This window comes from Ambystoma mexicanum, chromosome 7p (genome assembly GCF_040938575.1).
Source record: "Ambystoma mexicanum isolate Mex_15411 chromosome 7p, UKY_AmexF1_1, whole genome shotgun sequence".
Classification (NCBI taxonomy): domain Eukaryota; kingdom Metazoa; phylum Chordata; class Amphibia; order Caudata; family Ambystomatidae; genus Ambystoma; species Ambystoma mexicanum.
Genome location: NC_090939.1, coordinates 646,176,354 through 646,189,787, shown reverse-complemented (window position 1 = coordinate 646,189,787; position 13,434 = coordinate 646,176,354). Strand labels below are relative to the sequence as shown.

The following is a 13,434-nucleotide window of genomic DNA, read 5'->3' as shown; positions in this document are numbered from 1 at the left end:
AGAACAAAGGCCAAAAAAAGACAAAAGAAAGAGCATTGCAGACAATGCAAGGGACGGAAAAAGGTGAAATGGAACCTATTTTCACCAAACCCAAATCGACACTACGACCAGAAGGTACATCAGGGCAAATGCAAAAACCAAATGCCAGACAAAAAACAATAACACTGTTACCCAACCAAAGAGAAAAAATAGGTTTGCAGCTGGCAACACAAACAGGATCCTTGAAAACTAAATCTCCTCTAACAGATGACAACAAAGATAAGAACAAGATCGATTTGACTAAGAGTCCAACCTCATCAGCTCACAAAGCTCTAAAATCTCAACAAGAGATCAACTCTAAAGAAAAATCGCCCAGAACAGTGGAGGAATTTCTGACTTAATGGACGTATCCGTGCGCCCGGAACCAGAGACATGGAAGGAGGACACGCAAAAAAAACGCATCCAGTCAACAGTCTTAGAAGGACCCATAAAAACACAACATACAGAGGCAGACACCTGTGGAGAAAATAAGACACAGAAACTGAGGCGTAAAACGCCTCCGAAGCAGCAAGGAGATTTTCACCTCGAACAGAAAAAAACTGAAAATACCCCGGAAAAACTTGAAACGACCAAAAGAAATGATCACACCCGTGCGTCTACCCCAAAACCTCATAAAATAAGAGGAGACTCAGAGGAAAAAACAAAAAGGACCCATGGGCCGGAGAGGCCTACCACACGAGAAAACCAACTAGAAGAAATCAGAGTCTTCAAACTGGAACAAATATCAAGCAAAAGCAACTACATGATTCTCAACAGGAAAACAGTTTTCAAAACATTGAACAAAATTGATTCCCTTCAACATCTGAAAACGGACAACTTCATCCTAATTGAACCCTACCACCGAGAGCAGAAAGCAAAAACCTACTTACACATTAAAAGCAGGGCACTTAAAGGACTTACAAACGAGCCATACAATGACCTAAAAAAAGCAGGATTCATTTTGACAGAAATTGCACAACCAAAGCAAAACCAGAGGGGTGGGTCCAGCATGGACAGTGGGGACCAAAAACGCCACTATAAATCAAAAACCGAAGCTCTCTACCATCGGAAAAGGCTTGACTCGAGTTCGAAAAACACGGAGAAAAATGATAGCCACAGGGAGCAAACTAACCAAGGGAGCAGACGGGAGCACAGTAGGCGGAGAGAGATCCACACCAGGGAGAGAAGAAGAGAAGCTCCAGTCTGGAAGAGAGACCAATTTCGCAATCATAGAGTTCGTTCAGAAGCCGAAGATCACCATCAGAGAGCGACCCCACATGTCAACAGATTGGAACAAGAGAAAGAACAAAAAAATGACCATGAAAGAAAGGAGCACCACCCAGAGGGCGGCGACACAAGAATACCAAAGGGCCCATGGAAGTGGTTAAAGGCAGCCCTCAACCAAAACAAGACAAATAGCAATCACCGGGAGGAGCCCCAGGAAAACAATCTCCTCCGTTGCACCTGATAAAACTGCCACCGAAGAGTCGTGTGACAATGGCCTCATGGAACACGAGAGGCCACCATCACCTAACGAACCCAGACAACCAAGATCTTGGAGCCTTTGACATACTTTGTCTCCAAGAAACATGGCTAATGACAAAACCTTCACTAGACGGTTTTGAGATAGCGTTCTCTCCGGCAACAAAAGGCCTTTTTGGCCGCCCATTCTCAGGGCTCCTAATAGCAATCCGACTGGGGTCTGGGATTGAGATTACAAAACAAATAACGGAATCATACGGCATTCTTGCGGTCTTAACAACATGGACTCAAAATCACAGCGGAGGGAGGGGAAATGAAACAGCAAAGATAGCAATCATACCGGTCTACCTGAACCCGCAGACAATATCAAGCATGGATTTTTGTAAAAAACTAGAAAAAGTAATCGCTAACATTTCAGTTGAAGACTCCCAGACACACATAATAATATGTGGTGACCTAAACTCAAACTGCAACATCAAAATGGGCAATGCTAGGGCGAAGAAAGCTATATCACAAAGAGGAGCAACATGGATGTCGCTGATGAAATCAAGAAATCTGCACAACGTTGCGGCACTGAAAGCATGGGAGAGGACGATACCTACCTGGGAGAGAGGTGAATTGAAGGCCACCCTTGACTACTTCTTCATCTCTCACAGTATGCTCCAATTCATAGAAGACTATGCAGTATCCAGAACTACGGAGAGTGATCACAACCTGGTGGCAATAGCTTGGTCATCGGCACGTCCTACGACTCAAAGCTACAACCACCCCATAGAGGCAAATAACCAACTCACTCGCCTACGGCTAACGGCATCAAATATCGAAAGCATTACAGAGGCTTACAAAAAAGGAGCACGTCTACCGGAAGCAAAAGCTGTACGCCTGGACTACCTACCTTTCCTGCGACAGTACAAAAAGAAAACAAAAAGTGGTAACCTGACCGTAAGCAAAAACAACCACGCGTATGATAAAGAAGTGGTAGAAAAAAGAAGAGCCCTAAGAAAAAGAAAAGACAAGCCAAAACAGAGAACTCGCCCAACTGCTTGGAGCAACTTGCAATCTGAAATAAAGAAATACAAATCATGGATCTTAGGTCACAGACACGCACTTTACTAGAAGGATGCGGAGGCAATGCTTCGGGCATTAAGCACAAAGAAAACTAGCGATTTTTGGGCACTTATTAAAAGGCCCAACAAGGCGACAGCTTCCCGAACCACAAACTCTGTAAGTGAAGAAGCGTGGGCCACATTTTTTTAAAAGCTCTTCAAAGCCCCGGAGTATAGTAAAACGCCGCCTCAAATAACCTCAGGTTCCTCATGGATTGACCTTTCTGACAAACAAGATATAATGAGGGCAATAAAAAGACTAAAAAAATCAAGAGCCCCAGGCCCGGGTGGCCTTAGTAACTTAGACCTTAAGCAAAATGTGGAAGAATGGTCAGATTTCATCAGCGTCCTATTTGACCAATGCAAAGCAACAAGATCCATTCCAACATCTTGGACCGAAGCAGTAATTGTGCCGATTTTTAAACAAGGAGACAGTTAAGAACCAAGGAACTACCGTCCGATTGCACTTCTTGATATAATAGGGAAAATCTTCTCAACTTTACTCTTAGGCCACTTCCGTACCTGGGCGAAAATGTCACCAGCAAACAACCCATTTCAAATGGGCTTCCTAAAAAACGGAAGTACTACCGTCAACATCCTTATGCTAAGCCTTATAAAATCAAAGGTAAAGCAAGGTGCACTCCCGGTATTTATGGCCTTCGTCGACCTGTCACAGGCGTTCGACAGAGTGGACAGGCAAAGACTATGGTCCAAACTGAAAAAATGGAGATGCCCGAAAGAAGTGCTTGACCCGGTGACAGCCCTCCACGAGAACAAAAAACTAAGAGTCTGCCTTAACATCCAAGGCGGGTTATCTCTCGAAATACCCTCAAATCGCAGAGTGAAGCAGGGCTGCCCACTAGCGCCGGCCCTGTTTACTGCCTATCTGGGGGACCTCAAAGAAACAGAACTCACCGTCAGAGCCTTCTGGCCGAAGCTGGGGAATGAGAACATCTCACGTCTATTATATGCAGACAATCTCATCTTCTTAGATCAGACACAGATAGGACTCCAGCGCCAACTTACCAACCTGGCAACATATATGGAACTAAACAATTTGGAAATAAACAAAACAAAAACAAAGATATTGATACTTGAAAAAACGTCCTAAAAAAAAAAATACAAATGGTCCCTGGATAACGTGAACATCGAGGTAGTGTCTACTTACAAATACCTAGGAGTGTTTATTGACTCATCTGCCAATGAAGCCACTATGCAAGCAACGCTTTGGAAAAAAAGCAAAAAATCTGGCAGCCCAAATGAAGACAGTGGATAGAAAATATGGGAAATTTTCAGTACTACCAGTTATGCAATTCTACAAAGGGAAAGTAGTCCCCACTATCACATATGGAATGGGTGCAACTTTGAACATGCCAATTACCATCTGGCGAAAACTAGAAGGCTACCTCTGGAATTCTCTACTAGGTCTTCCAAACTCGGTCTCAATGGACCTCATCAGGCGAGAGCTAGGCTTGCTTTCCCTAGAAGCCACAGTAACACTCATTGCTATGCAACTCCTTAGAAACACCTCAGTAGCTGACTCCCCGCCAATCTACAAGATCATTGAAAGAGAGATATCAAACCGTAACCTAGCCACGTTAAACGGTTGGGTAGACTAGCTAAGAGGAAAGCTGATGGAGATCGCATGTACAGAAGACCTGTGAGAGAACCCAGTAAGAGTAAAATCCAAAATGGAAGCTCAGGATTGGATCAATACTCTTGAAAAAGCACAGAGTAACAAACTCACAAAACATCTTCCGCCTACCTTCAATAGACTGAAGGTTCCACTTCCGTGCTGCATAAAGTTCCCAAACAAACTAAGAACAACTTACATGTGAGCTTGCTTGAATCTCTTTCCAACACGTGAAATTCAGGCTATTAGACTAAAAACAGCCATTAAAGAATGCAGATTATGTGGAGAATCCAACCGATCGGAAACAGTAAGACATTTACTAATGCAGTGCTCTGAGCTAAGAGAAGTACGAGCAAGCTACTTGAAGAACCTGTGCACCGACTTGGTGGGATTCCAGGGAGAAGAAGAATCAATTTGGTGGAATAGACTAATGTCAGGAGAAAAGAGGAACTGGTCGATAGCAACGGCGAAAATTCTGGAAACCGCTTTTCACAAGATAAATGCACAAACGGCCGCACATCCCACGCACTCAATCAGAGAACTAGCTGAATGATTGCGGTGGAAACTGACTCTACATTAACAAGAAGGGATCTGGTTTAAAACTCTGGTTTAAACTCTGCTTAAAGTAACTCTAGTTTTCCACCCTTGGAACGCAAATTGACTCTTCTCTCTTTGTGCGTGTCCGGCTTTGTCTACTTGAATTTTAACTATTCTCGGTCTTATCTCCTGTACACTTTCTTCCTTCGACTCTTTCCTTTTTGCCGCTACTTCTCCGTTCCTGCAATCTTTTAGCTCTTAAGGAACAGTCGTCAGTTCTTGTAAAAATTACTAATGTGATTATAAACAAGTAAATAAAACATTTTTTTAAAAAATTCATCACAGAAAGTGTACTGTAAAATAGACCATTTTAACCCATGATTTCTAAAATATTCTCAGGGGAGAACACCACTGAACTGCTTTGTTTGGTTTGCGCTCCCTCACTATGCTCTGTCGTTTCTGGGGGGCAGAGGATGAGCCCTACTCCATTAGCTGCAAGCCCCACTTGCTACACAATCCTGGTTTTGCTTCTGGTGATTTGGGGTGAAAGATACATCTATTGAGCCAGAGAAAGGCATAATATCTACTGAGCCTTATGGGCTTGGTGGGGTGGGGTCAATAGCGCAATAGGTTTAATGGCCCTGCTCACTACCAGCTTTCAAAACTGCCATCCAGTCCCCCAACAAAATGTTTAGGCTGTCTCTGCCCCTGGATCTCTCCCTCCTCCCATTTCCCCATAAACTATTGGTGTTTGCCAATTCTCGTGAACCCCTTAAGTGCCACCGCCGAGCCGGCTCGTCAGTGGAAACCGCTCCAGGTTGCCACCGACGAGCCGGCTCGTCAGTTTTGGCACCTTGTTTTGAGCGATCCCTGCAAAGCAGGGATCGCTCAAAACTGTAATCCAACACCCGGGCTATGTGAGGGGGAGGTCCCCCCTCACTGCCAGGGGGCTGGATTACCTTCAGTTTCACGTCGGCGTGCGTAAAGCACGTCGGCGTGAAAGTAATTTTCACTGCAGCAGCCATTTCGGGCTGCTGCGGTGAAAACAGAAGGTGAGTGTTCACCTTTCTCCGCTTCGATCTCTGGCTGTATTTCAAGCCGGAGATGGAGGCGGGTATCATTGGAAAGGGGAGATTCTCCCCTTTACAACGATACCCATTGTGTGGCATTGCTGCCCGCGGATCGGGCGCAGGGCGCGCGATCCGTGGGCAGCAATGTCACCGGATCAATACAGATCCGTTTGTGACGCAGGGGGAGGGGGGGTTGCTTACTAGGTAAGCAGCCCCCTTCCCCCGTGGCCCCAAAGCATGTGGCCACAGCGCCAGAGACCCCTGGGGGCAGATGATCACTGTCCCCAGGGGTGAAAAAGAAAAAATGAAAAAGAAAAAAAAAAGGCGAGGGAAGGGGTAGGTGGGAGAGGGTTTGGGGCCCTGGGGCCCACTAGGCCACCAGGGATATAGGAAAAAGTGGTGTCCCTGGAGAGGGGAGGTTCTCCCCTTTCCAAGGACACCACTTATATGACGGATTGCTGGTCACGGATCAGTGCAGAGCGCTCGATCCGTGACCAGCAACCACTGGACCACCATGGAAACGTTTGTGACGTGGGGGGGAGGGGGGCTGCTTCAAGTAAGCAGCCCTCTCCCCCCCCTCGTCCCCAAAGAATGGGGGCACATATGTGCACAACCCTGGGGGCAGATGGCTGATCATCTGCCCCCAGGGAAGGGGGGCAAAAAATAAAAATAATAATAAATAGAACGGGGGTGGTGGCCCTGGGATTTATTTGCCCCAACAAACGGTGGTGGCCCTCCCCCTCCCACACCAAGTGGAAAGGGGGGGCACCCCTTGTAGCCCTTCCTGGGGGCAGATTTATGGCCCCAGGCAGGAGTACATGATGTGGCCCCCATCCAATTGGGGGGTGGAGGTGAGGGCTACCAGGAATTAGTGTGCAGACCCCCCAAAGGATGGGGCCTGCAGGTTAGCCCCCCTTGGGGGCAGATGGCTGATCATCTGCCCCAGGGAAGGGGGAAAAACCAAAAAGAAAAAGAAAAAAAATGAATATTTCAAAGGAGAATTTTGGGTGGGATTGGGAGGGCCACTAGCCACCAGGGATAGATTTTTACAGAAATGGGGGGTGGCCCTCTCCCCCCGCCCCAAGGGGAAATGGGGGTACCCCTTGTAGCCCTCCTTGGGGGCAGATATCTGCTCCTAGGAAGGGGAATCTGACCCTAGGGAGGGCTGCATGAGATGGCCCGCTTTTATTTGCCCCCTTGGAGGGCTGAATGAGATGCCCCCCCCTGCATTTGGTGTGGGGGGGTAGAGGGTCACCCCCATTACATTAGAAAATTACCTGGCAGTTTAGGGTGCCCCTCAGACCGCCCTAAAGTGTAGTGTACCATTTCCCATTTTTTTCTTGTTTCCGAAACTTGCCTTGGTGCAGAGGGTCACATTGGTGTGCCAATCTGGCGCCGGGGGGCCCAAACCTTACTGCCCCACCCACTGGGGGGCCTGTCCCACCATTTTTGGGGGCCCTCTCCCCCCACCCCAAATGGAGGGGGGGTGTACCTCACGTAGCCGTTTGTAGGAGGCCCAGGGAGGCATGCATGAGGTGCCCCTGCCACCCATTTGGGGAGAGGGGGGAGAGGGCCCCCAAAAATGGTGGGACAGGCCCCCCAGTAGGTGGGGCAGTAATGTTTGGGCACCCCGGCGCCAGATTGGCACACCAATGTGCCCCTCTGTGCCAAGGGGAGTTGGGTTACCAAAGGAAAAAAGTGAAAATGGTGGAACGCTTTTTAGGGGGGGCGGTGGGGCATCCCAAAGGGTCGGGGAATTTTCTAATGGGATGGGGCATTGATCCCCCCCCCACCCGCAATGGAGTGGGTGCCATGTCATGCTGCCCTCCCTGGGACCAGATATCTGCTCCTAGGAACGGACGCCTGAGCCCAGGTAGGAGAGCAGGACAGCCCCCCTTATCTGCCCCTGGGGAGGGCTACATGAGATGGGCCGCCCCTCCAATTGGGGTGGGGTGGAGAGGTGCACCCCCCTTCACGTTAGAAAATTCCACAGCGGTGTAGGGGGCCCCTCCGCCCACGCTAAACAGCAGCCTGCCATTTTTAATTGTGTTCTTTGTTTACTATACCTGCCTTGGCGCAGAGGGGCACATTGGTGTGCCAATCTGGCCCCGGGGTGCCCAAACCTTACTGCCCCACCCACTGGGGGGCCAGTCCCATTATTTTTTGGGGCCTTCTCCCCCCCACCCCAAATGGAGGAGGGGTTACCTCACGCAGCCGTTTGTAGGAGGCCCAGGGAGGCCTGCATGAGGTGCCCCTGCCACCCATTTGGGGTGAGGGGGGAGAGGGCCCCCAAAAATGATGGGACAGGCCCCCCAGTGGGTGGGGCAGTAAGGTCTGGGCACCCCAGGGCCAGATTGGCACACCAATGTGCCCCTCTGCGCCAAGGCAAGTTTTGTAAACAAAGAAAAAAATGGAAAATGGCGGAACACATTTTAAGGGGGGCTGTGGGGCACCCCAAAGGTCAGGGAATTTTCTAATGGGACGGGGTGGTGACCCCATCTCCCCCACCCGCAATGGAGTGGGTGCTATGTCATGCAGCCCTCCCTGGGACCAGATATCTGCTCCTAGGAAGGGACGCCTGAGCCCAGGGAGGAGTGCAGGACAGCCCCCCCCATTATCTGCTCCTGGGGAGGGCTACATAAGATGGGCCGCCCCTCCAATTTGGCCATGTGTGGATTCCCACGGGTGTCCTCTTTTGGGAAATGCATGGGGTTCCCTGTTTCCCTTGCTGGCTTCGACACCCTAGGCCCAAATCTGTAGGTTGCCCACATGAACAAAATGGGCAGTGGCGAATGGCTTGGGGTTACCAGTGGGTTACCCTTTTCCTTTTGCGCCCCCGGTAGGTGCACCCACACATGTGAGGTACTGTTTTCATCGGGACACGTGTGGGGACGCGGGAAGGTAGGCCATGTGTTGTTGGCGGTGTGTGTCGGTGGGTGAGCCGAGTGAAATGTGCGGAAAATGCATTTTTTTCTCCCACATTTCGGACTTTGCGGGTGTGTCTGGGTAATAAATTCCGGGCCGATTTGCACAGATGATACCTCTGCGGATTCCCACGGGTCTCCTCTTTTCGGAAATGCATGGGGTTCCCTGTTTTCCTTGGTGGCTTGGACACCCGAGGCCCATATCTGTATGTTGCGCTTGTCTGGAGAAAGTGTCACATTCAGGTGTCGAAACAGACTTGGGGTTACCTGTGTTTTAGGCTTTCCCCTTGGCGCCCAGGTAGGTGCACCCACACATGTGAGGTACCGTTTTCATTGGCACACTTGTGGGAATGCGGGAAGGTATAACATTTGTTGTGTTTGTGTGGTTTTCATAACGTTTTGACCCATTTGCTGGTGCCCTTTGTCACACAACCCTTTCATTTCCCAAATGTGACCTACATTTGGTCAGTGCTTTAGGCACATACACTTTTGTAACCTGCACAAGTCACCTACCCTTCAAAAGGCCTGCCTGTGCTCTTTCAAAAAATGTGTGCTTGCCGTTCCTCACCACATTGGTTTTCCCGATTTACACATGCAAAGTGCATCTGTTCAGGCCGTGAGCGTAAAACTCCTGTGTACCATGGCTCAGTGTTTGGCTTGTGGTATTGCTTGTTTTGTAAAACACTACAAAAATGTGTGCTTTCCTAACTGCAAGAGTCGGGGAATGTAACAGAGCATTGCTTTTCTCAAAATTCATAGAAGCCATTGCCGTACCAAGCCAACCATGTCCAACACATACCTCTTTTTTCGGTCATTTTCCTGCTTTTCCCCCAATCTATGGCATTTTCCCCTACCTAGTGTTTGCCTGACCTACGCAAATCACCCCTTCCTAAACTTGGAATTTTGTCTACTTTTCAGAAATATATGCCTTTCTGTCCTCCAATTCGGCTTTCCTACCCTTTTCTCCCATTCCGCCCATGCACGTCCAATTGGAAAAAATAGCCAAAGTCGCCTACCTCTCACAAAACAGTTGATAACCACATCAAAATAATTGTTTTCCGTTTCCACTCAACCTGTTCTTGAAAGCCAGGGAATTGGGGAATTCAGCTCAGCAAACCATTTGTTCTTAGCTCTTACAAGGAAAAAACCACAGGCTTCTTTGTACATCATTGTATTGGCATTTATTTTTTTTTTAAAACAAAATGTTTGCCCTTTTTGCTTATTTTCTCTTACCCCCCTACCGCAACCTAGGATTCCTGGGTGGCATTACGACCGTCTACATGTGGGGAAAAAAGGAGTCAAATTTGCCCGAGATATCTCATGTAACAAAAACGTTACAAGGCTTTAAATGGCCACATACCGAAATCACGAAAAAAGGCCCTGGCACTGGGGGGAAATACCCATGGCACTTTAAGGGTTAAGCAAGCAACCGCAGAGTACTTTCCACCGGAAACCGAGAACAACAGTGCATCCTGGTGCACGCTGCGAGAGTACGTTCCACTGGAAACAGAGAACAACAGTGCAACCCTGCACGCTGCGGACTCACCCAGACTGTCTGAATCGGCCAGAAGAACTTTCTACAAATAAACACTTCATTTCCGATTCCTCAGGTTATTTGTCGCAGTTTAAAGGTGTTTGCTGGGTTAAACCTGTCTCTGGCGCCAGAACGTAATGTATCGCTGTTCTTCACATGTCAAAGTGCAAAGATAAAAGTACAAGCACTTAAGTAAACAGCGAAGAGAGTGCTTTTTAAAATGCCAATGCACGCGTTAATAAAAACAAAACTCTGGCGAAATAGTCATTGGACCTTTTGATTCCCGTGGAAATGTTAAGTTTCAAGTTGTAGCCAAATGTGTCAACGCCCAAATGTGCCATCACACCAGTCTACCCCCAACCGCCCCAAAACGAAAGACTAGACTATCCGAGGTGATATTAGGCCTCTTACCCATTTTCTCTAACAGATCGACTGCGTGTTCTGCGGCACTGGCTCCTCTGGCGACAATCAATGCAAACGCTGTTCTGCACTGCCTGCGGCTAGAGATCCCTATTTAAACAATAAGCACGGCTGGCGTACGAGCCAACATGTGTCCTCTCACACGTGATTTATTTACAACGATCGTCCCAGAGACCGAACCGTGTGCAGGAGCGTCCATCCTCTGGTCTGCGATTTCCTATAACACAAGGGTTTCCGAGAAACGAAACTAATACAGGAAAAGGGGATGGGCTGCTGGCGGAAAGGGCAGTGTTTATCAAAGGCTAACACTTGCAACACCCAACGCATGCAAGGCTCACAATATGTAGAGTCTCCAATGCGTGTGAAGCCAAGTGCTTTTAGCGATAACAGCTAAGGCAGAACAGGGTGTGTATAGACCCTTTTGTACATTTTCAATGTTACCCCTGAGGACATTTTACTAAGCAGTGAGTGGGGTCGCCAGGAATCAAATTTAGCAGGGGCACAGAGGTGGCCAAAGACAAAAGAAGGGGGCCACAGACAAAAGTAGGGGGGACCTATGAAAGGGAATGTGTGACGTCAAAAGCACTCCTGCAGAGAAGTTTTTGTGCACACCAACTACCAAACCCCACTACACCTCCCTTCCCATCAGAATGTAGGCACAAAACCATTAAGTCACTAATGACCCATCAGTCACAGTTTTGTGCACTACATTCTGATTGGAGGGGCTGGTCTTGACGGAAGATGGAACTTAACAGCTCTTCATTGTTGATTGCAGCCCAATTTAACAGCTCTTCATTGTTGATTGCGGCCCTGTGTGTGTGCCATGCGGGCGAGCGCAGCACTGCAGACAGTGCAGAGTGAGTAGCACAGCTGACGTGGGGGAGGTTGCAAGGGGGACCTAAGATTTCAGAGGAGGGGCCCAGGCCCTCCCGCCCCCCACCTAGCACTCCACAGCTTCAATACACTTGGTGATGCTTTGAACTCAATTGAAGGCCTTTTATGGAAAAAGGTGTTGGGTTTACCCTTAGGAGTGCCCAATGCAATTGTACATCACAAACTGGGTCTCTCCTCTGGGTTGCCTAGTAGTTTGTAGTAAAATGAGATTCTTAGCCAAAATTATGGATCCGGATGACCATAAACGCTATTCTGATTTTAAGAAAAATGTGTTGGTCTGTGATAAAACCTCCTCCTTAAACATGTATGTGGATAACATGCTAAAGCTACTTATGGATATTGGCAGCGACACATTAGAACTTGTAGCCATGCCAGATAAAGTAAAGTTTACATTTTCTTTTTTTTAAATGTGTTTATGGTTCAATTACAAAATGTAGAACTTTTACAAAATGATAAAAACTTTAAAAAAAACAATTAAAATGTTTGCATTTACATTTGCTTTCGAATTACAATAAAAAAAAAGGATTTAACACTATAGTGATCATCTAAGTCGTGGAATTAAGAAGCTCTTTTTCAATATACTTGCACAGGCTGACCAATTCAAAAACCAAGGGTTTGTGCATACCTTGCATCATACGGGCCCATAGAAATTGCAAGCAATCTTCAAAGTCGATGTTAACAAATTTCATCAAGTGATTAGTTTGCATTGCCTTGAAATGAGGACATTCAAGAATAAGATGTTTCATGGATTCCAAGGGTTCGTTACATGCAGGAAAACAACATTTAATTTGTTTGAACTCGCCATTACTACTCCAATTAGCAGTTCTTTCCCTAATATGATATACATTCATTCTATACCATATATAAGCTTTCCTAGTATGGCTGCATGGGAATAGAACAACATGATCAAATCGCGGTGTACGTGGTTTAGTAAATGCACCATACTCCCTATACATTTTGTAAGTAGGTATTCTCTCTATTGTCAGCCGCCAATCTTGTTCAAAAAGCTTCTTTTTGGCATAAGCCGGACGCAAATGGACATCTTCAATAGAAATACTTAAAGAGTTCAGTAAGTGGTGCATTTTTGATTGATATCGGGAAAAAGAAGCCAAATTAGTAGAGTCCAACATTTCTTGCAAATCTTCCCATAATTAATTTTTTGGTGGAAAGTGAATTTTTTCATAGCGACATAATTGACGCCGTTTCCAGCGTCCGGATAATGCCACAAGCCTGAACTCATGAAGGATCACTGCATTTGGTACTGACATTGGAAGTTGCATTGCACTTTTTCTCATCGACCCCTGAATACAATCTGAAGTATTTCTCATGTCACATAGACAGATGTCAAGAGAATTTAAGATAACACTTTCTATTTTTAACGTCAGAAAATCTATCATTGGCATGAGTGAGAATTAGCAAAATTTTCGATAAATCATCTTTAGTTGGGACAATAATGGGCGGGTCTTATTTTTAATTAGTTCCGTCCAAACTTTGATTGAATTTTGAGGTTGGAGATTGTAACCCAAATAAATCGCACTAGTAGAGCACGGAATTTTGGTTTTCATAATCTCCCATTGAAATCCTTTACTGTTTTGTTTAGTACAGAATTTTAAGATAGTTTTTGCAAGGTTTGGGGTCAAATTATGAGCAATTGCGAATTCTTCAAATAGAATGAGTTTCGTTTGCAATCCCACAGGAGTAGGGTCGACAATAACAATGTCGTCTGCAAACGCCATCCATTTTAGGCGCAAGGAGCCGACTTTTGCAGAGAACAGATTGCTGCGTTCCCATTCTTTATCAAGATCTGAAAGATAAA

The 13,434-nt window shown here is 46.8% G+C and overlaps 1 protein-coding gene across 1 annotated transcript in view; it reads right to left on the bottom strand.

Annotated features, from left to right (window-relative positions):
* Positions 1-10,852, bottom strand: part of LOC138526218 (lysozyme g-like) — a 113,931-nt gene extending 103,079 nt beyond the window's left edge. Inside the window, exon 1 of the mRNA XM_069636685.1 lies at positions 10,716-10,852. Within this exon, the coding sequence (XP_069492786.1) occupies positions 10,716-10,719 (4 nt within the window). The 5' untranslated portion in view covers positions 10,720-10,852. The remainder of the gene's footprint in view (positions 1-10,715) is intronic.
* Positions 10,853-13,434: the final 2,582 nt, after the last annotated feature.